General features: G+C 38.5%; 2 protein-coding genes across 4 annotated transcripts in view; one reads left to right on the forward strand and one right to left on the reverse strand.

The window, feature by feature from the left end:
• The window catches only part of NCOA3 (nuclear receptor coactivator 3), a 57,742-nt gene extending 50,359 nt beyond the window's left edge, over window positions 1-7,383 (forward strand). Inside the window, exon 24 of the mRNA XM_039719138.1 lies at window positions 6,926-7,383. Coding sequence (XP_039575072.1) covers window positions 6,926-6,955 — 30 coding nt within the window. The 3' untranslated portion in view covers window positions 6,956-7,383. The remainder of the gene's footprint in view (window positions 1-6,925) is intronic.
• Window positions 749-27,540, reverse strand: part of SULF2 (sulfatase 2) — a 72,113-nt gene continuing 45,321 nt past the window's right edge. For all 3 annotated transcript variants that reach the window (XM_039719143.1, XM_039719142.1, XM_039719144.1), the window contains exons 8-21: window positions 27,281-27,409; window positions 26,306-26,362; window positions 25,480-25,609; window positions 18,312-18,519; window positions 12,605-12,848; window positions 10,839-10,935; window positions 9,029-9,123; window positions 6,944-7,003; window positions 6,357-6,526; window positions 5,732-5,874; window positions 5,385-5,508; window positions 4,869-4,899; window positions 4,548-4,604; window positions 749-3,510 (exon numbers count right to left, since the gene is read on the reverse strand). In XM_039719143.1, the coding sequence (XP_039575077.1) occupies window positions 3,480-3,510; window positions 4,548-4,604; window positions 4,869-4,899; window positions 5,385-5,508; window positions 5,732-5,874; window positions 6,357-6,526; window positions 6,944-7,003; window positions 9,029-9,123; window positions 10,839-10,935; window positions 12,605-12,848; window positions 18,312-18,519; window positions 25,480-25,609; window positions 26,306-26,362; window positions 27,281-27,409 (1,576 nt within the window). In that variant the 3' untranslated portion in view covers window positions 749-3,479. The remainder of the gene's footprint in view (window positions 3,511-4,547; window positions 4,605-4,868; window positions 4,900-5,384; window positions 5,509-5,731; window positions 5,875-6,356; window positions 6,527-6,943; window positions 7,004-9,028; window positions 9,124-10,838; window positions 10,936-12,604; window positions 12,849-18,311; window positions 18,520-25,479; window positions 25,610-26,305; window positions 26,363-27,280; window positions 27,410-27,540) is intronic.

A 27,540-nucleotide genomic window follows, 5' to 3' on the forward strand; every position in this document is an offset into this window, starting at 1 on the left:
TTCCACTAGTACTGAGTATATAGATTATCACAGCACTTACTTGGAATTTTCAGTCTGATTCATGTGTTTTTATAATGCAAAACTTCTAAAAGCCTAAGGAACTTTAATATTTTCATTTACTGAGGGTGAAAGGCAACAATCCCTTGCATTTTATATCAAATCAGAATAGAACAATATTTATATTTTGTAGTTGTTCATTATACTGATGGAAACTACAAACACCGGTTGCTTTCATTAGGTGAGCTCTTAGACTATATACTGCTGTATACCTCTTGCAGTACAATTTTTTTTTTAATTAGTATTTCTATTTATACATCTATGTATAACTGGTACCTATCTGACTGATATTATAAAAGCGCATCCTTTTCTCATATGTTTAGCATGTTGGAGCTTTCCAGTACCTACTTTTTATTTCCTGAATTAAAAGATTTTTAGTTTAAACTCTATGAAGGGGCAGGGGGAATTTTTAAAATGTATTGACAGTATATTTCATGGCAGCACTAAATAGTACATCTAGTTTGAAATCTTTTGACATTTAGTTACCATCAATTTGCTTTAGTCCTATAGCAGATTTTTGTGAATGTTTTTTTAAATAAAACCCACATAACATTATTCAGCAGTAAGAGATGAATTAGCTAGTGCAGCAACCTCTGATCACTGCTGCATAAATGAGCATTGTTTTGCTAAGTCTGTTACTTTTTTGATCACATGTGCTTATTTAACTTCTATGTAGTGCACTTTTTTCCTTGGCCTAAAATACTGCTTCTGAAGTGAGAAATCCAGACCACATTTCTGTCACAAGACAAAACTTACTTGAATGTTGCACCAGTTAGCACACCTTTTATTATAGAATTTATGTGCAGACCACCAGATGACAGAATGATACAGCAAGTGTGAAACCATGTAATTCTGAGAGCAATATTTTAAAAAATTCTCAGGAGAAGGCATACGGTATTGAGAATTTAATCTAAGCTTAGTTTACATTACAAGTATTGCTTCAAATATCTGTGTCTTTATTTTGCAAAACAGAGAAATCACGGGGACTGATTTATAAAAGGGTTGCTTGTAAGGTGTTACTGCCCTTCTGGTTTTTGTGTTTGGATGTAAATAATAATGTAAATAAAGGTTTCTATTTAAAATCAGAATTTGGTGACACTATATGAGCTAATATATTAAGGGTGATTATCCAGTACAGGTCAGAGAAAATTCCCTGCTATCACTGATGAAAACTGTGTATAAAGAACAATTTACATTTTGTCTTTGTTGGCTGTAAAATCTGAGGGAGTAACAACAACACACATTTAGCAGACACGAACTAGAATTTATGATTTTTTCAACTTAAATAGCAAACTTTAGAAGAGCTGAATGGAGAAGAGGTGGTATCTTTCCCTAAACTTGGCAACAACAATTTCATTAAATAGCAGCTGCTTCTTGTGTCACATACAAGTCTCACAGCTCACTATTTTCTATAAAGGGACAAGATAACTTTTCAACCTTCTGACTGACAAGTAAGTAACAGGTGCAGTAACACTGACCCTGCAGGATTTTAACAGTCACTACCTCACCTTGCCAGAGACTATGAGTTAAATATACAGGGGCATGCAAATTTTTTAAAAAAATCTAACCTCATATTCTTTCTGCATGCACACTGGGAATGGCAGATAGCTAAAACTTTTCTCTGGAAAGCAGTAAAAATGTGGGGGTTTTGGGGAAATTAAGGGTTTTTTTTACTTACTTGTGTAGATCCAGGATCTCATCATCTAGTAGATTTTTCTGATAATCCATGAGATTTTTAACAAGTTTAATGAAAATACATAGCTAGATTAAGACAGACATTCAGATTTTACTTGCATAATTTAAAAAAGCTTTCAAGAAAGCTTTGAGTAGTGGATTTGACTTACCAAATGTCATACAAATACTCAAGCCCAGTCTTACTTAGCATAAATAAAGACTACACATCTGCCTTTTTGAGGGTTTTTTTTTCTTCTCATTCCTAAATTCAAGTACATTTTTTTAGTATAGACTTGTGATACCAGGGATCATCATGTCTGGATATAATTCCACTTGATTTTCTGAACTGCAAAACCAGGAAGGGTTTCAAAATAATTTCCATGCTGCATTTTTACACTGCATTTCTACAAGGGCAAGTTAAATTTGCATTTTGAAAAAAATACCTCTTTGTTAGGAGTGAAGGCCACAGTTGGTTGAGTCTGTCCCATGAGCGCCCTCAGGCATTTGCCCTTAAACACAGGTAGCAAAATAATATGAAACAAATGATAAATACAAATCTCACCATTAGTGCCTGTACTACAACATATGTAATAATGTTCTTATGAAACTACTGAAATAATTCTGTACACTGTGCTTTCTTAGTAAAATTATAGGTTTTTTCCCTGTGAAAACCTTTGAACAGTAACTGTCATTCACAACATTTACTTTTCTGCAGACCAAAGTATAACTAGATTATTGACTACAAGTACTGAACTCTCAGATCTGCCTTTTTTAAAAATAAATGTAAAACTTACACTGCTAAGCAAACACTACTTTCTCAAAGGAACTGTCCTGGTTTTGAATGTACAGTATAATATTATGACATAAAAAAGCTTCATACAAATCTGATTTTGTTAAAATTTAAGATGTACATTTACTGAAATTTTTCAGTACCTTTAAAAATGAATAAATTCTGACTTAGCATTTTGAGAAATGGCGTGTGGGTGTTACACTCTTTTTTATTAACAAATTTCTTCACAACCTGAAGGAATTTATTTTCAAACGGTACACTGATCAATATTTACACAATCCCTCCAAAAATCTGGCATCCTGTGAGTCACGATTTTCTATAATCTTCATAGAGGTGACAATACAATGAACAAGTAGATATGGAACTAAAATGTATCCTCAAAGGAAATTGAATTCCATGGTGTTGAGAACACTTGGTGCTGCTGACTTCAGTTGCTGAATCTTTTCAAAGTTCTCTTGAACTATTACCTTTACCCCAGTGTTAAGCAAAAGCACCTTTGTTTTCTAAATCTTGCTTTAGAGTTGTACTTGGCTTTCTCACGACAGCTAAAGATACAGGTGAACTGGAAATTGTTTTAAGGTCCCATCAACTGTCTGTGTAAACACTGCCACTGCAGGGGCAGTCCTCTTTGGGATGTGGCTGAGTTTCTTCCTCTGTCAATTCCTGAATCAGCATTAGTTGTGTCTTCTTGAAGTAAAATGCCTTGTAAAGTAGGTGAGGTATAATCCAAAGCAAAAAAGCTGGTACAACAGTGGATTTCAGAGACCTGTATTTCTGACAGCATTTCCCATCATTTCACTGCTTCTATTCAACTCACTCACCAGTGCAAACATTCTATCTCTTTCAGCCTCAAAGTTTATCCAGTCCTCCAGGTGAATGTTATAATTCATTTAGTCTGTACATGGATTCAAGTCCTGCCCTGTTTGTATCCTCATGGAGGTGCAGCAGCTGAGGGAGGTTAGCCCTCCCAGCCTTCCCACAGTTGTCCTCTTTAAAATAAAACAAATGCAGTTTAGTGTATAACATTCTAGTAGAATGTAGTAAGGAAATGTATTCTTAATGGTTCCATGCAGTAAAAAGCAATGGAAACACAGTGAACCACCAATAAAAGCATAGCAGGTATATGACAGAAACAATTCAACAGTACTTGAAACTTCAGTCTGTACAAAACTTGTTAATTCAACCTTCATTTTGGTTCTAAAGCCAGTCTTATATCTCTTCAATTAGAAATAAAACCACTGCATTGTATGAGCAACTCCTCTTGGGCAAGAAGACCAGACGGTGCCTAGGAAGGGCCTTGCACCTGTGTTTTCCACTGCACAGTTTGAGAGCACTTTATGATTTCTAATGAATTGAAGTCTCTGCCTTCTTTTTAAGGGGAGATTCAGAGACAGTAACAGGCAACTGCAACTTCTTAATAAACTTAAATTTGTACCTCACTTTTTGAGCTCTGGCGGTTTGAGAACTGCCAGATCATCACCACATTTTAAAAGGCAGCTCAGTAAGAAAAAACCAGTTGTAGACAGAAATCTGTCATGTAGTCTACTTTCTGTTTTAAATTCCTTTTTCTGCTCACAGCACAAAGGCTGTAGTTGGATAAATAGCAAGAAAATACATGATACTGCCTCACTACTTGTGAGAAATTACAGTCAGTTTTGTTCTTTCTGGACTGTGTGAAAAACCACTAGGCAGCTGCTACTAGTTCAAGTTTAGACAAAACCAATGTCCTTGTCTTTAATTTTTATTGGCAGTTAACCATAATTGGTTTCTTAACTGAGCATCTACCTTTACTTGTTTGAAATTGCCTTGACTTTAAAGCTCCGAGATTCTCCAAAAAACATATACCAAGAGGTTTTCTGCAGCAGTACTTGTCAGTAATGATGGCAGTATCATATTTCTTGCATAGTTTAGAGGACTAAGGCATTCTGTGAGAATAGATGATTATTTTAAAAAGGTGGTGCATGCAAAAAGAGAAGGGAAAAGCTAAGTAAAAGCTAATGCTTTTGGTGAATTGCTCCCAACTCACAGTGACTTGGCAGATGATGGTCTCTTCACATCTGGCCATTTTCGACGCTGAAACTGCCTAATTTTCAAGCAGTAAAAGGAGAAAAAAGTTAACCATCACCAAGAAAACAAACAGTACCACAATCTGAAAGATGAGGAAGAAGAATTCAGCCAGAATTTTGACTACTAAGATCAGAACACAGTGTAACATTGAAACAAATAGCTCCAATGTTTCAAAGCAAGTGGGGTGGAAAGGTCTTTCCATGTGGTTCCCAATCCTACGCTTGCTCTTTCAGCATGAAGGTAGTACTTAAGAATAATAATGTATTTTTTTTTAATTTACCTGTACTGCTCATAGCTTCCATCTTTAAGTCCTAGGTGAAGAAAAATTAACAATGTTATTAACAATTGCCTGTACGAGAAAAAAATAAAGACTCAAGAATTTAAAAAATTTCCTGATGCCTTTGAGTAACCTAGTATGCCCTCACATCTGATCCTGCACTGAGCAGAAATTTGGAGCAGAACTCCAGAAGTCCCTTCCAACTTGAACTGACCGGTGTTCAGGTCTGTGAGCTTCATAGTGGCTCTTAGGGTATTCTCTCCCTTTTCAGGAGTATTGTTCCTTCCTTGTCTTTTCCTGCACCTCAGCAATATTTATCACTAGGCTAAGGGTCATTCTTCATCTTAAAAACATGACATAACACAAAGTGAACATGTACAAAAATCTGAGAATGCAGTTATCACTCTCAGCAGGACATTACTATTGTAAGTAAATCCTAAAATCCTTTTGACTGATTCAAGTTTAATAATGTTAAGAGTACTTTGGGGCATTTGTGAGTGCAATAGAAGAGGCACTTACCAAGATCCATGTTCCTCGTTCTTGGATTGCATTGCTTATACCCTCTGCAACTTCTGAGTTCCATGAGCTGGACATGCAGTTGATTAAGAACATCTCTGTCAAGCGTATTCACTGCATTAATTAGCTGCAATAAACAGAAGGTTCTTCTTAGTAACTATTGCTCTGTAATTTCATAACTTTTGGAATACAGCTGGTTTATTTGTAACAGGAAAGAGCCATGTTATACTAGTTTAAATGATACAGGCCTTTACTTCATTCTGCAGCAATGCTGCGCGATTTCAATTTATTGTTGACAGGTACAATGATGTATTTCTTGAGCTGTGATCTCAAGGTCTGTGATCAGATACCTGATATGGATCGGTATTGAGATCAAAATACTCCAAAAATCCAGTAGCAAATTCACAGAACAGGAAGTTGTGGGTCTCGTTGATTGTCCTCAAACACCAGTACGTGTTGTTGTTGGCACTGGTACAGGCACAGAAAGGGCCCACTGCAAATTGAAGAGTTACAAAGACATAACCTACATGTGTCTCTCTTTAGTACTGCTAATTACTTTCTGTTTATAGTGTTACTTTATTCATTCTCACTCCTGAGCTCTAAAGCAGACAATGCCTTCCAGCATCAAGCAAGAACAGCTTCTTGTTCTGTGCATACCTAATCCACATGACATGACTAATTACAGTAACATCTTGTCTAGTTCCTTTTCCTGGTTGTGAAACATTCCAGATGATGAGATGCCTTACAGATCAGTGTACTATATTCAATATCTGTGGCTTATTTGCAGTTTGTTTTACCTCCTTGCCTTTCATGCAGGAATAATTACAACACTGAAAACAGAAATTATTTACTATAGAGAAGACTGTATGGCTTTGGTTACAGAGCTAATAAAACCAGTAACTACTAGCAACCCAACATCCCAGCGCAGTCTAGCTCAAATTTGCTGACCTATTCCTTAGTTTACAGTATTCTTACATGTCCATAGGGGAGCAGTTTGCCAGTGCTGGTTGTCGTGGGTGAAGCAGGTCAAACCAGGCATGCTGCATGTGTCATTATTTTTAATTCTCTTAAGCAATTTGCGCAGTTTCTTCTTCCGTCTCTGCTCTCGCAGCAGCCACAGCCTGTCTTTCTCCTGTAGGGCTTTCCTACACACATGAAATGTTAGGGTCATGTAAACTCTAACTCATGTTAGACTTGAACATGGCTAAAACACCCCAAAGCAGCTAATAAAATAAACCACTCAGATAGAAAGAATCCACATTTCTTAATTAAATGGTGTTTCATACAACTGGAGATGACTCTGCAATTCAATAGCACTGAAAAAAAAAACAGCCAAAGGGGCATGTAGGTCTGAGGTTTGCAGTATGCTTTTTTCAAAAGCAGAGACCTTAGAATTTTGATATGGGCTTAGTTCCTTGCCCAGGTGTCTCTTGTTTACGCTTTTTAAATACAGGATAAATTGAATACTACTACTATTGCCTAGTGTGTAACTGGTGTGTAAAGACCTAATATTAATATTACATTTTGCACATCCTCTCTCAAAGGAACAGGCCTTCACTTACTTGAAAGGATGAAGACTGGATCCTTTGTGTCTCAGTTTGCTCTTGTGTTTTGAATGGTAACTGGAAAATAAAAACAGCATTGCTGGTGAACAACAGCAAGACAACTGCCCCTGTTCTTGTAAGACTATCAGACTGGATTTTAAGCAGATTTCATCCAGTGTCACTTCTCCCTTCAATTTCTTAATGTATGTGATGAATAAAGGCAACCCTGCTCGACTGGATCAGGCACTTCCCAGCCTCACTGTGTCTGTTTCCTCAGATCCTTTGTCCACAGTGACACTCGGTGTGCTAACACTGCATTGCAATGTATATCCACATCCAGCTACAATTTACTATTATTTTAGTTTTAACTGGTTGTTTCCCTACATGAGGCACATAGAATAAATAAATATGTAATTAAATTACATTTCTGCAAGAAGTATTCCCTAACTTGTTCTGATAATGACAAGTTTATACTACCCTCCTATCATTTTCCTTCCGAATGCAAAACTTTCAATACAAGCTGTACTTTGTAGGGCTGGGAGGGGGTGTGGGGGTGTCCTCCTTTATTACTAGCTGGAAGTTCCAAGAAAAAACTTGAACAAGATGGCTTGAACTGTCCCAGCAAGAGCAGTGTCTAATATATTCAGAGATATGCAGAGTGTAAGCAGACATACATTCTCACTGGGTTACTACTGCTTTGTCTCTCCAGAAGCTCTTACAGTGTTTTGCAGAAATTTCCTTTCTGTGGAATTACCAAAGTTTAAAAAAAAAAGAACGCCTCAGCCGCTGGCAATATTTTCTTATTGATACAGTTACTACATACATAAATCAGCAAAGACAAACTTAGTTTAATAAATGTTGTTTTCTAAACAGTACATCTGAATTCAATTAGTTGCCAGATTAAAATTTCCTTCAAAACAAATCTCTTAAATTCTTAAAACTTTTGGAAGCTTTCATAAGTTTAATCAGTATAACAAATTAACAAAGTAAGATTATTTAAGAACTATCTTCTTCAGACCAATTTTTAACCTTGCACAGATGCTGGGCATTTCAGCAACTAATTCTAAATGCTGAATCAAAGCAACTGCAATGAAAACACTTGACCATATGTAAAGCAGATGATTATTTCTTTGATTTCAGTGGGATTAGTCATCTCAATAATGTTATGCACAAATATAAGTGTACCCTATATCAGTCTGAAAAGAAACATTTTTTACATTTTCTATAAAACATTCACCAAAAATAACTTCATCTTTACAGTGCATATTAAGTAAACTCAGTTTATGTAAACTCAGTCACTTTTGAAAGCAGTGGATTATAAACCAATATAAATTTTCTGTCTGTTTACCATCTAGAATGATACATCTTAAGCAGTTTTTGACAGGGGCTCCCATAACCCAAGAAATTGATGATCTCCATATTTTAGTGGATCTGCTGCTGAAACTATGTTGCAGGATCCACACTGGCCACATCCACAGTCCACAACAATTATAAACATCGTATCTGTAGAGTAAGTTGCACCTCCGAGGTTTTAAGCGTTATGTTCAAAAAGGCATTCTGTGACACCAGTAAGACAGGGCAGTTTAATCCACACCCTCGCACTTGTGTAACTACTTGGTAACAAGTGCTTTAGCCACAGCTAAAGCACAGCTGCCTTGCAGTTTTGACTTCATTCAGATACAGCTTGCTTTTTTTTTGGCCATACTCATACCATTCTGCCACTGTGGCTGTAGTACTCTCAGCGATACCTGGCTCTCAGCAGCCTCAGAGCTGGCTCCGTCATCACCATGAGCAGGAGAAGGTGCTCCTGGGTCTCTTTCTGAACAGCTTTTCTCAGGGGCAAATTCTGTTTGGGTTACCTTTTGATTTTGGAAGATTTTCTGTTGTGCTTATTTGCAGAGCAAGAGCTCGATTGTCCAGTTAAACTCCTGCCTGGCAGGCGGTGGGCCTTGTGCAGCAGCCTAACTTCCCCTGAATGTGTACACAGGAGTACAGTCAGCACACAGCCACTGAACAAACCAGATCCTGATCTCTCCTGTGAGGACATAAATCAGTTACAGTTGCACACTACAAATAATTATTCAGAAATACACAAAAAAATACCTTAGCTTGTTACAATCACACTCTTCAGGTCGCTTCTTCTTTAGATGACCTCTCACCTCCCTCAGGTTTTTTATTTTATTTTGCAAAGTTTCAATCTAAAAAAAAAAAAAAAAAAAAGGCAGTGTTTGAAAAAAACCAGCATGATTTAGTGCTATTCTAACCTTCTCAAACTCATTCTACTGTCACCAAGAGCTTCCTCTTCAGTACCTTCCATAGCTCTCACCACTAACAAGCATTTTCAAACTATCTAGCTTTCCAGAAGGAAACTACAGCAGGAGGAAGCTGGCTCACTTTGCCTGCTCTGATTCTTGACTCAAAGTGGAATGCGGTGCTGCGGGAATGGGGGGACGCACCATTGCAGGTAGACAGACACTCCTGCATCCACTCTGATTTTGCCTCTTGTGCTGTACAGCAAATTTGCAAGGGGAGAAAGGCTGCTCAAAGGAAAACAAAGTTAAATTTCAGCATGTTCGGACACTGGGAAGGGGATGGGGCAGGAGTGATCTGAAATCCCCTCTTCAGAGGTTTTGAAAAAGCAAAGCAGCAAGTTTCCATCAGTTTGCATAGCAGACTTTAGCAGTGTCTGACACATGGAATAGCAATCAGCAGTTGACTGTGCCACCCATGAAGTTTATTTTTAACTGCCTTTTTTTCACTTAATGAAACTCCTGCTTTTGCTCAGTCTGGCTTACATACAGCATGGCCTATTTCCACTCAGGTATTGCAGGCCTCTACACAGCAGAAAAATCAAAGCAATCTAATGTGAACAAGAGTCACTGCAGAACTACCATTAGCCATCAGTGACCATAGGTGTAGTAGAAGCTCATGACTGTTGAAGCAAAGACAGGACAGAGAGCAGAGTGTTCAAGAAAAACGGACAAAGAACCTAGCCATGTGACACTAAATCAGGAACACAGTTGGGCAGAAGTGTGTTCTCATTTTCTTTGACACTCCATATTGGCTACATTTTCTGAAGAAAAAACAATTACAGGACTGTGGTAATATTAAAATTGCCCTTTTTTAATCTTGGCAGACTAAATACATTTTTAAGTATTTGCCCTGTGTGTCAATCTTTACAATAAAAGGGGACCAAGAAGTTCTTACATAGAACTTTACTGTGAATTTATGTAATTTGGTAAGAGATTACAGGACGTCCATCCTTTATGCTTCTCTCTGGCATTTGTTCCATCCTTATCTGGTCCTTAGACCCTCTTTCATGCACAATGCACATGAAGGGTTTGAGCTAATAATAGTGGCCAAAATGTCAGATAAAGTTTTACTGGCAAATTTCATAGAGCAAATTACCTCCAGGTTCTCCATATAAACAATCCTATGAAAAAATGCAATTCCAAAGTGCAAGGTTAAGAAAAGCAGTAGCAAGTGAAAGAAATTAATTCTAGAAAAACCAAAACTAATGAAGCTCACTTTTCCTTGGCCCTTTATATTTGATACTGAGGGACTGTGTTTTGAGAGGCTCCTCACTGGGGAACAGGACTACTAACATGGTAAAAAGATCCAAATTATTTTTTTTCCCAGGATAGGGACAGCTTTAAGTCTTATTTGTCTCATAAGGAATATGACATGTCTCAGCTGTGCTTTCAGTTGCAGTTCTCTCCTCCACTCAGCATCTTGTCTTCACAAACTTGTAAGAACTTCATTATTTCTGAAATGTCTATTCTGAAATCAGCCAGCAAATTCAGAAGGTTCCACGGAGGGAAAAAGAGACCCAGAGGCAGACACAGATAGTCAGCATGATCCTATCAGCCCACAGAAAACAACGCTAAAAACACACACTGAAAACATCACTGACCTCATGGTCAATATGAAGTTTATGGTCCTTCCAAGCTTGCAGTGACCTGTACAGATCTGTGTCACACTGAACGGTATCATTCTCCAGGATATAGCACCTTGGCATGGAAAAGCAAAGAGTGTTTATTACAGTGGATACACACACAGAGCAATGCAAACAGCTGCTTTTAATAACACAGCTCCAGGACAAATGAAACCATGGGCTGGAAATGACATGCAGAGTTCAAAAAACAATGTTCATTCAAGAAAATGTAAGTGTGCTCTGAACCAGGAAGGAAGTCTGGGTTTGAGCTGCCATGGAAATTTTTAAGTAGAAAAATCCAGTGATAATATTTCTATCAAGCAGAACCTGTTGACTGTTTCATTTCTCTATGTAAATTGTGCTACACAGAATTCTTGCTTATTCATTAGACTTTCTGCATAAATAATCATTACTAACTAGCAAGCATTGAAAGCATTACTCAGAAGCAATTTCCCAATGCATAATTAAGTGATGCAGGGGTAGGAGCAAGGTAAGATGTATAACTACACCATAAAGAAAAGAGAAGAAACTCAAAAACCAAACCAGAAGCAAGGAAGTTTTACTATTTTCTACAAAAGTAATACAATCTTTCAAGGGTATCTCGACAGATTTGCCTGCAAAGTTTGTTAGGGGTTGAATACAATGCAGTCATTTCTGAATGCTTGTTTAAATTAAAGCTGAATATTGGCAGTGCTCCTTTATTTTCTTTAAACCACCTCATGAATGTTGTCCCACAGCCTTCTTTTCTGCTAGGGAAGGCTCATGAAGAATGTACAACCTTCCTACAGCTCCTTGTATAAATCTGAGATTTACCCAATAAAGCAGTAAAAGTAAATTCAATTTGTTCCAGAAGAAAAAAAATCAGTGATTTATGCGTCCTGAATACTCATGACAGCTGGGATAAGAGGGCACAATTCTCTGATGCCTACATTTCCTCATATTGGTGAGTTTCTAATTCATTTCTGTGAGTAGAAGTCAAATGGAAAATACAGATATTAACAGCAGCTACCTGGCTCCTGCATATTTACATGAGCTAGTCATTCAACAATATAAAGCATGTAATCAATAATGATTGGTGGATTTTCTGATAACTCACAAATGGAAATGGTGACTAAATTAATTAAAGTACAGCTGAAGAGACATTATCAGTCCCTAGATTCATCACCGAGGAAATGATTTTTATCTGTTAGAGTGGTCAGACAATTGCCTCCCCTCTCTCTCAGTATGTTCCATTTCCCAGTGCTCCTGGTCCATCCAGCTTTATTCATAATACAGATTTTCTTCTCCTATCACTGATTACAGAAAACTCTGTACAAAGCAACCAGTGACACAAAACCATGCTCCAGTCAGGGCCTTCGGTCTCCAGCCAGGTCATCTTATCCCACTGCACACTGACTTCCAGGAGTAAGGCCTCTCCTGGTTTCATGTAGGTTTAACACCCCTGTTGCCAACCGTTTTGTTTGGTCTCACTGGAAACATATGCACTGATGAGTGGCTACTGTCTCCACCCAATGCAGAAGACAAAAGCACTGCTGCAGCTCTTCATGAGCTTCATGCCCCTCTGCACTGACAAAACTAAAACAAAACTGGAGACTATTGTACACATGGGAATAAGAATTTTAGAGAAGTTAGACTGGGTATCCAAAAGGGATGCAACATGCTTAGCACACTTCAACCCACACATTTATGAAAAAAGCAGTCACTTAAGGAGCAAAATCTTTTAAAAACCTAGCATGTGCACTTACCGGTGGGTCACTTTGATCAGATTAGGAGCTGTGTACTCTGCAATGCTACCAGTGCCACTATATTCCCCCATGTCTCTATCTTCCTCCTCATGGAGAACAGCCCTCTGCACCTTGTGCCGCTTGCTGATGTTCCTTGGTAAGATGGGCTGGTATCCATCCTCTAAAACCAGGTGATAGGCAGCTCCATCCAGCTCAACAGATAGAGAACGGATAGAGCGATTCCGGACATAGCTTGGTTTGAATTCTGCATAGAAAAAGTGGAAGAGCAGCAGAAACAGCATGTTACAATTTGCTCCTCTTTGTGGCTCTTGGAAGGAAAAACCCCAGCCCATACTGTGCTGTTTGGAATTAACTGGATGACAGTGTTTGTTGCAGTTGTCCTGTGAGCTGCTGATTCCTTAACTTTGGCACGAACGGAAGTATGGGTTGGTGGATGGATACCTTAGAGCATAAGAGGGCAAGTACAAGACAAACACAAAAGAATGGCAAAGGTGAAAAAAATGTTCTAGTCCAGCACCAGTAGAACAAATAGTTCATTCAGATGAATGTTTGCTCTTCCCTCACAATCACCAGATGGCAGTCACACCTTAAGCACCAATTGTGACAGTCGTGACAGCCAGGCCACCAGTGACCCTCAGGGACCAGTCCTCTGTGCTTTTCTGCTGCCCACCATACAATTCTTCCCTGCTAGGATTCCTGTAACACATTATTGAAGTTGTCCCAGTATTCCCAGTGCTCAGCCTGAGCCTTTTCCCAGTTCCATTCTTCAAGGCTAGGGCTAGATCCATGGTTTTTTTTGGAAGGGATTAATACGTGAATTTTATTTTTACATTAATACGTGAATCTATATTTTTATGCAATCCTTTTCTTTGCAATTCTTTCCCTGATGTGCAAGCCAGACAGTTTCTCAGTGAAGCACCACCCTCCAGTGCTATGTACTCCCTCAAACTTTGCTTCTGCATTTGCAGCTCAAAAGCAAAATTAAACATTTGTTATGAATTGCCACTGTGCAGTATGAGATTCTCATTGATCTTTTCCCTATTACTATTTTCCAAAGTTCTCTGTTCCAGCCCAAATCCCCAGAACTCCTCTTCTGTTTGGTCTGGAATGGCCAAAAGACAACATAGTTATGAAATCTAAATCCATACTTAAACTTCCCTGCTGTATGATGGGGTCCATCTCTGACTATTTCCTGTTCACCACCAGTGACTGCTGAGAGTCACTCATTAGGCACAATCATCTCATTCCTTGAGAAAAAAGTACAACCTAGGTACAGACTCTCTTGTGCCCCCTACCCTAGGGGAGCCTGAGGCTTTACTCTGTATATGAGGCTTGGAGTTACCATAGTCATTACTAGAAACAACTGGGTCCCTTGAATCCTTTGGTCACTTATCATTTAAAGAGAATGAAACACAGCACAGCTCATGAGATGGGACTTCCCTCTGCAATCTGATAAAGGCAAAATTCAACCAATGTACCAAATGAGAAGACCGATCCTTCTTGCAATCCCAAGCTCCACAGAAAGGCCAGCTTCTTCAATGGGATAATCTCTCCAGCAAAATAAGCAGGTGGAAAAGAAAATACGGAACCGGAGGTTGAACAACCAAAACTGACAAAAAAGAACCTTAACTGTCATGCTCTGGCAGTAATGCAGAATGACTTTTTTCAATAAGCCTTACATTAATTTCAGATAGATTGCAGAGTCTTAAAAGTCGTTTTGCAGTCTGTGAGAAGCAGAATAAACATCTCTTCCCACCTGAAACTGGGCCAAGCATGATATTTTTGTCAGAGCCACACACAGAAAGCAGAATACCAGCTGAATTGTCTGGCTTTGCACATTTTCCATGTGTAGTTCAAAGTTTACTGATGATATTAAGCCAGGTGAGTCACAACTGAAGGGATAAAAAAAGCCACAAAAGACTAGCCCTATTTCAGGCACCCATTCAGGAAATGTTTGAATAAATGAGATGCAAATGCCAATCTTTTGCAAGGTAGGAAGAAGTTCTAAAAAGCTACACCCTACAATGAGATTTAAAGTATAAATTCACATTTCTTTAATCATCCCTTCAGTTTATCTTGTTCAGCTCAGCCAACTAACAATTAATCTTCCTTCCAAGTCTAATACACCAATCCAGCGTGCTGGACCTCAGTAGACAGCCCCAGGGAACCATCAACTCCATGTCCCTGAACAGTTAGGAGCCAGGTTACTCCTCCCTTTGTAGCCAAACTAACACAGCCTTAGCACTAATTGGTGTGGAGTGAGGCACCTCATGAAGGACTGCTTCTATTGCTTTATCCTAACATGTTACCCACCGTGCTGATTCAGTGCTGTGACTAGTATCAAATTCTGAAGTGGTTAAAATATTTAATAAGATCAATATTCATTTGTACTGCATGCTCCCATCTGCTAAGTGGGCTGCAGGTATAAATACTAATGTTTAATTACTTATTAGTCAATCCTCCCCCAGGTTCTACTCTCCAATCTATTTACCTCAGTACACAGCCTACAAATAGTCCAGGGCTTTTAAATATCTGGCCAAAACATCTATGCTCCCTTCTTCAGGTTACTGAAGTCTAGCTTTGGTAAGCTCTCTTAATGTGATGCCTCTTTTCCTCAACTACTACAGAAACCAGCTGTCTTAGAGATGGCATTGCTAAGAAGTTGCAACCCCAAACTGAGTTGCAAAATGGAGTCCAGAGGAATTTAAGCCTAGAAAGCCAACTGCTTTCAGAGCCCAAATAATCCAGCTGGTGTTGCACCACTTGACCAGCATGTTTGTCTTCACTGGAACCTGAAAAGAACCATTTTCCACTAATGTCTATATATTTTGCATTTGGTAGACTAAAGAGAAAAGAGTTGCCTTTTTTTTTTTTTTTTTGATAACAAAGTAAAACTGGGCACTTTAAAGACATTTTAAAAAATATCTCTAGTGTCTAGAAATATGGATTAAGTTATATCCCCTTCTCACAAAATCATACTTCACACTTCAAATGCAAAATCATACTTCAAATGCATTATCTGTAAAGTAACGGCCTTTTAGTTTTAATAAAAATGTCATTTTGGTCCAGCATTGATACCACCTCAAAAGTAAAATGAATATCAGGGAAATTTGAATAAAAATGCACTAGCCTCTCTGTACACACTTTTGTTTCTTTACTATTCAGTGTGGCCTATCATCATTTTCCTACATGCAGCTTAAGAATTCCTTTAATCACATACACTCGCTCATTACAGGAAGAAGAGATCAAATCCACAGCAAGAAAAACATAATAGGCCACAACACAGCTAAAGATTTGAGAGCTCATTATTTAAACTTTCTACCTACGGCAAAGCTCTGTTTGATCTTTCTTATAAAAATAAGAGCATACTAAAGAAATAAAGAGGACAAAAATGCAAACATCCCAGACACTTAAACCCAGACATACCAAATATTCATGTTTATGGGTTTCTGGCACTTAAGTGCTTTTCAGTCAAGTTATGTATTTTTACATTGTCCAAATGGCACATATATGACATGGCCCTGTTGTGAAACTGACTTTATTCAATTTAGAAAACACTACTGCCTGCTAAATGCACTGGTGCACCTGAAAATGCATTCTAAACCATGTCTACACTAGAAAGTAAGTATTTTATCCAAATGTCTGGTGCTCCTGCCTCTGTACCAGCAATTTAGTCTGGCCTTTTAGACCATCTGTTCTCACTATATGTAACTGATTTAAATCTTTCTGAAAGACCAATCCTTATACCCTATTAGGGTTTACAACATGCTTGATGCACCCTAGATGCAAGGCATCCATTCTGCTTTTCTGCAAATGACTGTAGTTTGGAATCCAATAAAATGACTTTTTGCAAATCTATCTCTGTTGTGCACAACAGAAATGAATGATCAGGGCATTTCTTTCAAAACTTTGCTACTGCTTGGAACTACTGCATTAATGTGGACATGACCCTTAATCCAGTTGGAAACTTCTATTTTCTGTTTGGCAATGGTTCAAACTAATGAATAGCATTTACTGGCATTTAAGCAGGGCAGCAATGTAATCTCATGCACTCATCAAATTCTGAGTAGCAGACCCCAAAGGTGCCCTAACAATTATGCAACCGAGCACAAACCACACTTTATCGCAAGTCTCACAGAACAGGTCATAAAAACCCAAATATACATCATGAGTATCCAGGTCAGTCTTAACAGCTTTCTAAACATAAGCTGTTTAGAAAAACCTTGGTATGTCACCTTAACTTGTACTGCTTTGGGCTCACTTGCATTTGGTGTGTGATTTATTAGATAAGTGCATGTATAAGAACAGCCAACACCAATGAGAAGGTCTCTGTCAATAGGTCCAAGCTAACCTCTTCCCTGTATAGCACACACTGGATGTGGAAAGAGGGAAAAACAAAGCATCTGTGCAGGCAAATACTTTACTTTAGACACAAGCAATGGCAATGTGATTGTCAAGATCCTGTTTTATGTTGCTAAAGTTTATGCCTTAAGGTTCAATGAGGCTAATGAACTGAAGGGTGCAGTATATACTCTGTCTCATCTGAGCAGAACACAGGGAAAAAACACCATTCTGATCCTTCTGTGAGAAGGCAGCAAGTTTCACTTTTTTTTACCTCAACTTCCTACATACATAAACTAAAGGTAACTATACACTTAACTACCTCCTTTGGATGTTGTGAAAATTAGTTAATGTTTAGAAAGCAACAATGAGAAGTACTTAAGTGTTATCAGATAGCATTGTTGCCCTCACTTTAATTGTTTTCCTGTCCTCATTAAGTGCCTTCCATCTACTGCTGTTGACTCCCCATGACTTAACTTCCTTCTGTGATTTAAAAAATAGTTAAGTAAGTACAAATTCTAGTGTTCTTTACAGACTGTCGGCTGTAGCACATATTTAAACATCAAGTATAGTTGATGGAACCACTAATTTTTTTTTCATCTCAGAATTTGCTTAGTAACTACTAATCAGCTTGCAAGACAAATGTAATGGGAGAAAATAAATTTAAACTCTGTGTTTCAAGTTTGTGTCTTTATATAAAAAGACTAATCTGCTAAATAATTAAAGCTCTGTATTTGTGGAGTGAGATGAAAGAAACATTACAAGTAACTAATAATGCCATGTTGCCATTTACCTCTAATCTATAATTAAACTATATACTTCAAATATAGATGTTAGTCTGACTAAGATTTAATAGAGTCAGTAAAATGGGCTTTCTGAAAAAGCACTAATCTGTGCCAAGGAAATCAGTAACAGTCTTCCCCTTTGGCTGTCATGTCTGATTAAAAGTCAGCCTTGTCTCTGCTGACTGAGCAGAAGAAAAGGATGTTAGAAGCAAGCAGCTCCAATGACAAAGTACACACATCCTTATTGAAAATAAATTACTGAAGTAACAGCTCCAAACATTGCAGCAACTACTGAAAATTTAAGTATTTGCTGTACAAAACTGTTCACGTTCCACAGCCTATGTCCCTGTGTGCAATTCGCCTTTTCAGCATGGGCACTGCATTTCCCAGAATAAAACATTCTTCCTACAGCCAGACATTCTCAACTTTGATTGTCCAATATGAGACATGCTGTTTCATAGTTGAGATACACAGGAAATATGCTAACACAATTCAATGCCTATGATTGCCAAGACAATTAAGTGAATTAGCAAACAACAGCTTTCTAAGGCAGAGACAGAAGATGCAGTGGGTTTGCTTACTTTTCTTGGAGAAGAGTTTCTTTCTCTGTCTGATGTGGCTCAGCTTGTATTCATTCTCTTCACAATTGCAGTCTTCGCTATTCCTGTTGTAATACTTGGGCAAAATATTGGAGGTGCCTTTGCCTTTGCTTGTAGCTGCCAAGTCTGCCATTCCCTTGCACTTGTGCAGCTTGAGTTTTCCACTGGCATCTTCCACACACTGCCATTTCTGGAAGAAAAATTGGGTTATTAAAAATCTGTCCCAACTATGGTCTGTCTCATGCCAGCTCCAGCAATTTATCAGATATTCCTTGTAGTAAAATGGGGCTCACCTATTACCTACTATCAAACCAGATTTTTGTAATTTTCTGTTTTCAGACAAAACAGCAACTCTACAGAACACCATTGCACTTGTTTCTGATTTTGCCTCTTGGAAGCAGAACAATTTAAATTTCTTTCAAAAATCAATACTACAGATGAAAACATGAAGGTGGCAAGTGACAACTTTCAGAAGCATAACTGCAGCATAAACCAAGGACATTCAAGCCGTATCCTAATACTGAGAGTCTTATTATAACTCTCAGCACAGTGGGACCAAAACCTTCCAGGTTTATGGAAGTTCTCCAGATAGAATCATACACTGGCTTGGATTGGAAGGGCCCTTAAAGACCATCTTGTTCCACTCCCCTGCCATATGCAGGGGGACACTTTTAACTAGATCAGGTAGTTCAGACCTCTATCCAACCTGTCCTTGAACTCCTCCAGGGATGAAGTGTTTTCCAGAATTGCTCTGCAAAAGCACCTCTTTCTCTTCAATGACTTTTCAAAGGGTCAGATCAGCTGTGGAAGTCCTCAGCAGCATGAGTTTATCTCCATCTTGAGTGGTTTTCTTAATGGCTTTTTCCCCGTCAACACTTGGGCTTGACTTATAAGAGTGAGCTGCACTGGATGTCTGAAGTGAGAAACCCCTCCCTCTCGCACTCGAACTAGAAAAAATTACAGATGTCTCCCACCTCTGGTTCACTCTGATACTCAAAACCTTGAAGTAACTTGCTCACACAGTTCCTTTGTGCTGCTGTCAGAGCTGTACCAAGGGCAAGGGAGTTTAGCTGCCTTCAACCTGGCACAGAAGTTCTACTCACTTCCCTGGTACATCACAAAATTATTTCGCCTACTCCTTAATTTAACAAAACTTTGCTAGCTACAGAGGCTTAGAGACACATAAAAAACCCCTTACAGCAGCAGTTGCTACCGCTTTAAAAAAGTTTCTCAGAAACACTCAGCTTCTTGTTGACTCTTGAGAAGCCTTCCTCTTCTTCCCTATTACAAAGTCCTGTAAGCCAGTTCCTCCAGGACTCACTGGAATATTGATAATTTTCCAAATAAAAGAACAGAAGTAAAAACAGCAGCATCTTCCAGGGAAGATGATATTTTACAGCAGCCTGCAGCTCTATGAGGGACACTCAGCCACTTCAGTTTGCACAGCAAGGTGTGCAAAGGCTGGGACAACAAAGCGTGTATTTTCTATTGATATTTAGTCCATTGTTTGCAGGACAGCAAAGTAAGAAAACAAGATCACCGTGCTTTTATTATCAGACTTAAATAGGAGTCAAAAGTGAAGTGGCCAGTTACAGCACATTCACCTATGACTGTGGCAGAACCTCTCAGTTAAAAGGATCCATTTTATGGTGTGCCCACTGATTTCCTCATACACCTGGATGCCAGGTCTCCTCAGCTGTACCTGTGTTCAGCCTCTTGTACAGCCCAAGCCTTGCTCTGATGCAAAGAAATCCAGCTTAACTTACAGCACAATGAATCAGGAAAATCAAGGAGAGATACTGACAGTAAGATCTTGCATGACTATCTTCATCTGTAAAGCAGTACGTATTTACCTAGATTCAATAACAAATTAATATCTGAAGAATAAATTCCTCTCTTACTTTTATAAATGCCTAACACTGATTGATGTACATACAGACTGAGGTTTGAACTAAAAGCTGTTTTACTAGAATAAGCAATGCTTTCTTTCACAACTAAAAGAGATGTAAAAATGTTTGTTGCTGTTTCCGATTTCATTTGAATATTATTTTTGAAAATAATAAAAACAAACTGCATTTTCTGCTCAGTAGAGCTCTATGCTCTAGGTACATTTTAATACATGAAAAATTAAGTTTCAACAGAGGGCAAGTTCAATGCCATGATGAGAATTGCTGCAAGTACTCTGATGTGTGGCCAAAAAATTTTTTTTCTCTATTTCTTTCATCACTTGTCAAGAGACTAATGCTCATTTTTCCCCTCCAGGTGAACCGAAAAAAATCCTTTCTTTTTTGGTGCAGCTGTATGCTACAGTGAAAACACCTCAAAGACTTTGCTGAAGGGCACATTGTATGCAATAACAGGTCCCACTGCTGAATGACTGCAGTGCAGATCTACCTAAATTACATTAGAAGCAAACACTGAGTACATGGAGGGGGCAATGGGTGGGTGGGACTGCAGGGGAAGGAAAGTCTCAAGCCTTTACTTTTTTCCCTATGATAGATATGGGCATGTGTGTGAATATGTCTGGTATTCAACTGCTTATCCTTGGTCTGCTTGAAGGTCCAAAAGCAAATTCTCTAGGTTGATATCATGACTCTAACAGCTGCAGTCACTTCCGCAGGATGCTTTCAAACTTAGGAGAAAAGGGCAGGAATTGCAAGAAAAATGTGAAAAACTCTCTTAACCATTAGGAAGATTTAAACACTGTTAATTCTGGCATTTGAAATTGCTTTCTAGTGAGCAGCAGACCATCTGCTCTACGGAGAAGGACCTGGGGAGTCCTGGTGGACAATAAATTGTCCAGGAGTCAGCAGTGTGTCTTGGGGGCCAAGAGTGCCAAAGGCGTCCTGGAGTACATTGTCAGTTCCCTGAGCTGATCCTGCCCCTCTACTCAGCCCTAGTAAGGCACATCTGGAGTGCTGTGCCCAGTTCTGGGCTCCTCAGAGCAAGAGAAACATGTAGCTCCTGGAGCAGATCTAGCAGAGGCTGAGGAGATGAAGGGACTGAAAATCATTACAGGCTATTTCTAGTTCAAGGAGGAAAACAATTTTGTTAATTACACTTCCTCGTAAGGAATGCAATCCTCACATAACAGTCTTAATAAATCATCATTATGCTAATTTTCATGGTTTGTTGCCTCCTAATTTTATCAGTTCCAGGGCGGACAAAATTTTTAATGTATGAAATTATCAGCAAGTCGTTTCTTGTTGTAATCACAGATTAAGGATTTGACCCTGAGAGTTGATCATGTGCAACTTGTTCTGAAATTCAGGAACTCCAAAGATCTGCCAAAAATGCTATTGAAATTATCTGGACTCTAGCTTGCTTGATATATGTCACTTATCAAGAGAACTTAAATTCTTTCATAACCTCAGTATATCTCTGCTAGCAACAAAAGTACCAATAAACCACAAAAGATGGGAAGAAAGTTTTGGATCTAATTTTAAAAAAGATTCCTTCCAAAACCTGACACTGTTTCCTAGGTCTGGTTGATACAACCTCAAGCTACAGTGGCCTCAGAAAAAGGAGAAAATATAAGCAATTTTTTTCTATTGATCCTCCCTTGGCATTAAGCAAAGGCCAGTAAAGATTGTGGTGGAATCAAGAATATGATGTAGAGGTGCCTTTTCTGAACTGCCAAGGAAGGCACACACTGATCAGAATAGTTTTATCATTGGTATGCCATGTTATGTGGGAGAACTGGGGACACCAAGCAAGTAAAGGATGTGCTTTTACTTATGGTATCTTCAGGTCAGTTACAAAAGAGAGTATCCCTTCATGATCCTGGTATAGTACAAAGCGATTGGAGGGAAGACTATGTCAAACCTTTCATTTGCAGAACACCTGAAAGAAACAAAGTGCAAACATTTGCATTTTGAATGTTCTGAGAAAACTGTCATATAAAATGATACTTCTAAAGCTATTCAAAGGCAATTTCTACTTGTATCAGATTTGCATGTAAATAAAACTTTGAAAATAAAACGTATTTGAAAAGGAAATAATGTGAAATCAGGCAACTATTTTTCTTCAGGAGTTAATAGTATTATTGTACTATGCCAGGTCCTGCTAAAGAAAAAATTACTGTCTTTTCATTTTGGGGAGTTCTTACATGTAAAGCATAGATTCCCCATAGCAATCAGCACTGCTGCAGGTATTGCATGTTTATCAAATATTTATCTTTTCCTTGTGCACAAAATTGGCAACTAACTTAAAAGGAGATTTTGTGCAGCTGTTGTTATGATATTGTGGTGTTGCTGGGAATACTCTACGGTGCAATGCTGGCATCATAATTGGCTTCCACAAAAGCACATTAATGCAGGCTACTAGATAAAAGTGGGTCAGCTTCCACTCATCAGCCAGCTTCGGATGAAAGGCCAAACTACACTGAAAAGAAAAAAATTGTGTGAAAGCCATTAGGTACTAGGATAATTTTTTTCTTTTTTATTTCATGTGGGAAGAGCTTATCTCTTTTAAATCCTTGAATATAAATGCTGAGCTGCTCTTTCATCTGATTCTATACTCACCCTTTGTTGGATGCAAAAAACTAACACACACCAAACCCTAATAACTAGAAAAGAAAACACAGCAACACACAGATTCCCATTCCTCTCAGAAGAATTTACATATATTAGCAATGCCAAAAAAATTCCACATAGTGGACTGAGAAACAAGGTTTTAGACACTATGAATAGCCTCTTCTCCATGATCTTGGTACTCTCTTATCAAAACAAATACGGGTTAAGGAGGGTGACAGAGATTTGCAAAAATCACTTTGTGGCAATAGACCTGTATTCACAAACTTGCATGCTCTCAAAGCAGAATTTCAAATTCTCCATCTCATATTCAAAGCTTTATTCACCTTTCCTTTCTCTACTTCTCTTTTAAGCTCTGCCCTTGTCTCTTGTTCTTCATTCCCCTTCTGAGTCTTTATCTCCATTTGTGCTTCCTGTCTCCTACTCACTCTTCAGATTCCCTGAGGCCATTTAGATTTCTCTGTGCATGGAATAGCAGGTCCCCAAAACTTGTTTAAGTCAAGAGTCCCAATGACTTCAGCAAGCTTTCAGCTAATTCTGTCCCAGATGGGTATTTATCTTTGCATTAGGATATGAAAATTCACTTCTCATACTGAACACTCCAAGTGCTATTAAACAGAGTGTCTTGCAGGATCAGAAGACATCTGCTAAATAACCACTGCATCTGCATAACATCAACTCCCCAAGGCAGCTGTATGTTATTAGCTTGGGCTCATTCTACTTGCTGTGCAGAGCTACGAACACCACCAGCAAAAAGACAACACCCGTTTGTCATCTGAGAAGTTAGTCTTCCTTCACTCTGAAGAGATTTTGGGTGCACCCATATTTAGACACAATTTATCCTCAAATGAGCACATTCATCTCCCAGGATTCCTATTTTCTATATAGACTACTAGGACATATTCTCTAGAGTAGGGGTTACAAGGATTGAGATTCCCTTGAGAGCCCTTCACAGATTTTAATTGACTTGATTGTTTGGAATTTTTTCCTGATGTGCAACATAAATTTCTTTTTTTGCTCAATTTCATCCTATCACTTCCTATTATGCCTGACTGAACTCCTCAAACAATTCTTTTCCTCTCTGTCTCCTGACAATGAAGATGCAGCACAAGCATCTCTTATTAACACAACTATACTGTAGAATTTATTGGTAATTTTGACTATGGAGTTGACATTTTATACTTCTCTTGAAAAGAAAATAGTGACGGGGGGTAAAAAAGCTATATTTCCCCATCCTACTTACTGGATAATGTTGTAGTAGAAAAAAATAACTTTTCTTCCAGTTCCTCAAATAACATTGCAAATTCATAAAACAATGGCTTGTTCCCATTCAGCTAAAATTTCAGCTCAAGACTTCTGATGACAATAAACTACCGCATATAGTATTCCTTTAAGTTTATTATTTTTATAAAGAAGAGAACATTACAATTGCTTTATGTACTAAATCTGACATAGAAGCCACAGGAGGAAAAGAACATCTGGAAATTTTTTATATATAGAAATTGGATCCAAACAGCTAAAGAACAATGGACTCATTTCACAGGTGCACTGAACTACATGATCAGTAAAGCCAGAAGTATGGAGTTTGGACTTTGACAGTAAAAAAATTAACTACTGCAGCCTAAGTAGCCCATTACTGATTATAGCTTGGTAAGTCATTCATATAATGTCTGCAAGAACAGTTATATTCCACAGACTAGCTCATCTTGACAGCCCTCTGGGCTGCCAGAATATGAGGTAATGCCAGTGTGATAACAGACACATTAGCATGTGGACCCATTTACCTTCACCCCTTTGTCCACAGAATGTGTTACAGTCCTTGGAAAGGGGTTCTCTGGCCCACACCTGCATGAGAGAGCAATGACACAGAGTCAATTTTGCCAAGAGTGGTGAATTCTCTGGAGATAGCCATGCTTTGCTTTTGCACTGACCTGAAAAACTCACAGAATTCTCTCCTGTGCATGTCAAGACCATGTATTGATACTAGCCTAATTTTTTTCCAATAATTTATTCTATATAACTTGTATCTAAAGTGAACATATTGTCATATCTGCCCAAAACGGTTATGCAACAAGGGAAATGACACACAGTCAATGAGCTTTATGCCCATATACACACAGCCTGCCTCCAGTCATAACTGCATGTGTGTTTTCCCAGTGTGTTTTTGTTAAGAGGAGGGATATACTAAGTTAACAGAATTTTATCTTCCCATTACTATATGTAATTCCAAGTAACAATAACAAAATGAATTAAAGAGAGAATTTGAAGCAAAGCAAGCTGTATGAATTTAAAAAGGCCAATCTGTTATGTACATTCTACCTTCTCGTCACTAATGAATCCCAAAACACATTCTGTTTGAGAAATAAAGCATTAAAACAGCCTAGGTGGCTTTCTTAGTGGTAGTCAGGAATCAATACAGAACACTTGAATCAGCAATTTCCTGACTGACAGTCAATCTCATAAAAGCTGTAATAAAGATTTGAGCAAAGGTCACAGAATGAGCCATTTGATTTATATGCTGGCATTGATGATGAGGTGAAGGACATTGACACAGTGAAGGCGTTGAGCTTAGCCCAATTACAACTGCTTACTTGCAGTCAGGGGTAACAATGCCCTACCTGGCCAAGCTGTTCACAAGCTGTTTGATACTCAGCTCGCTGACAGAGGTCTTTCACACGCTGGTATTTGGGTAAAAAGTTTTCTTCTTGGGCATGTACCTTCTCATTCTCCCTTTTATGCAGCAGCTTACTGGGAAAAAAAAATTATTCTTACATTCTTACATTAATATTAATTCCAACACACAAATACAGTTAGCTGAAAAGACTCAGAGGAGTAGTTATTTTCCAAATCCATAGCATCTCTGGTAGCCAAAACTTAAAGAGTCCAGAAGAAACTAGCATTTAGTCTGTCCAATAACACACAAGTTATTCATGTCCTGCTCTCAGGGAGCATACAAAAACAAAATCAAAACACTGTGTTACATTCCTGAGTGACAGGCAGTAAAAACTGTCAATGTAGAGAGACCACATCACATTCTACAGGGCTGCACTTTGCAAACCCCTCTTGCCCCCATTTGTGTACTAAAGCAGAGGTGCAGAGGGAATGGCCAGCAGATGAAGATGCAGAGAGGAAGGGTTGTTCATAAGCCCATGATACAAGCAGGAGGGTAGGGGACAGCAGCTGAGAGCAAACTGGGATGCCTTCCCATCTCTCAGTCCAAGTAAACTCCCCTTCCCCCACCACAACAGCCCATTTGTGCACGCTGTAGGCAGAGGCCATCCATTCCTTCCAATCACACAATCACTGCCATTAGGCATACTGCAGCCGTGTCCCTGCTGGCACAGCTAAATGGCTTTAGACTGCAGCAGAGTGCTGCTTTGGCTTTAGCTATTCAATATCCTTCTATTTAAAAAGACTGGGCTTTGTGATTAACACTTTCCTTACCCTCTTTCCACAAGGAACGAGTCTCTCCATACCTTCATCTTTTTCTTTAAATGAAACCTAGGAGGAAATGAGGAGAGGAAGACGTAATTCCCACAAAACCAGTAACCAAGTCATTCCCCAGTTTTCTCTCCTACCCCTAATTTCAACAAGAAACATGCCATGTAACTGCACAAGAGGACATCCAGCTCTATGAAGCAGGAACATACACCTGAAAACCACAGGACATATTTCTCTCACAGGAACTAAATTCACAACAGGTTTACACAGGACAGTTTCTTCAACATAAGCTTGTTGAAGGCACAAGAGATTAACTGAATTTTCCTTGTTCACAAAGGATTACAAATAAAATCAGATTTCCTGACTCAAATTTGGGCTTTTACCCTGCATCTAACCAAAAATACCCTATTCAAAAGCAGCTGCTCCATTCCCCCTTTCCCTCCACCCAGCTACTTGTAAAGCAAATAGTTCTCCTTTGCTTTTTCTGCTGATTTTCTCTTCCAAGCATTCTCCAGCAAGTCTAATTCTCTTCCTCAGTCTTCTTCCAATGAAAGTATTGATGGAAAGTCTTAAATAAAAACTGCAGCTTTTAGTGCTAGCCTGTCTATATTCTAGTCTGATACACAACCATCGCCCTCAATTATTTTACTATTTATTCAATATGAAATGCTTTGCTACAAATGATGCCATGAAGACATAACTTACATAGCCAAAGACCCTCTCGCTTCTACACAGACTACATTTAGTATGTGCAGATGCCATGCATGCCATACATCTAGAATATGAACATGCCAAAATAAAAATAACTGAAGTGAGTCGTATATGCCAAATAGTCTTCAGATTTTCTGGTGAATTATGTACTCAGATAGATGGTGATTGTATTATATTTTCCTTTAAATTTTCTGCATACTGCTGAACACTTGTTCAGTCTCTTGTACAAACACATGCATGTTTCTATGCAACATTTTAATTTCTTACCTATTTACTGGTCTCTCAGAATCCAGCAGCTTTAGAATGGATTTACCATCCATATCAGATGGAATATCCAATCCAGCAATATCTAGAATTGTAGGTGCAAGATCAATATTCAACACAATGTGGGGATTCCTGAAAAAAAACATAGGACAAAACAATTTAAATTCTATACAATAATACCAAGCAACTCTAGCTTCCACAGAGTCCAAAGACCTGAAAAGGCTTATTTTGTGACACCTGCAAATAACAGAGGACACATTCTG

This window comes from Passer montanus, unplaced genomic scaffold, assembly GCF_014805655.1.
Source record: "Passer montanus isolate IOZ18808 unplaced genomic scaffold, ASM1480565v1 scaffold41, whole genome shotgun sequence".
NCBI classification, from domain to species: Eukaryota; Metazoa; Chordata; class Aves; order Passeriformes; family Passeridae; genus Passer; species Passer montanus.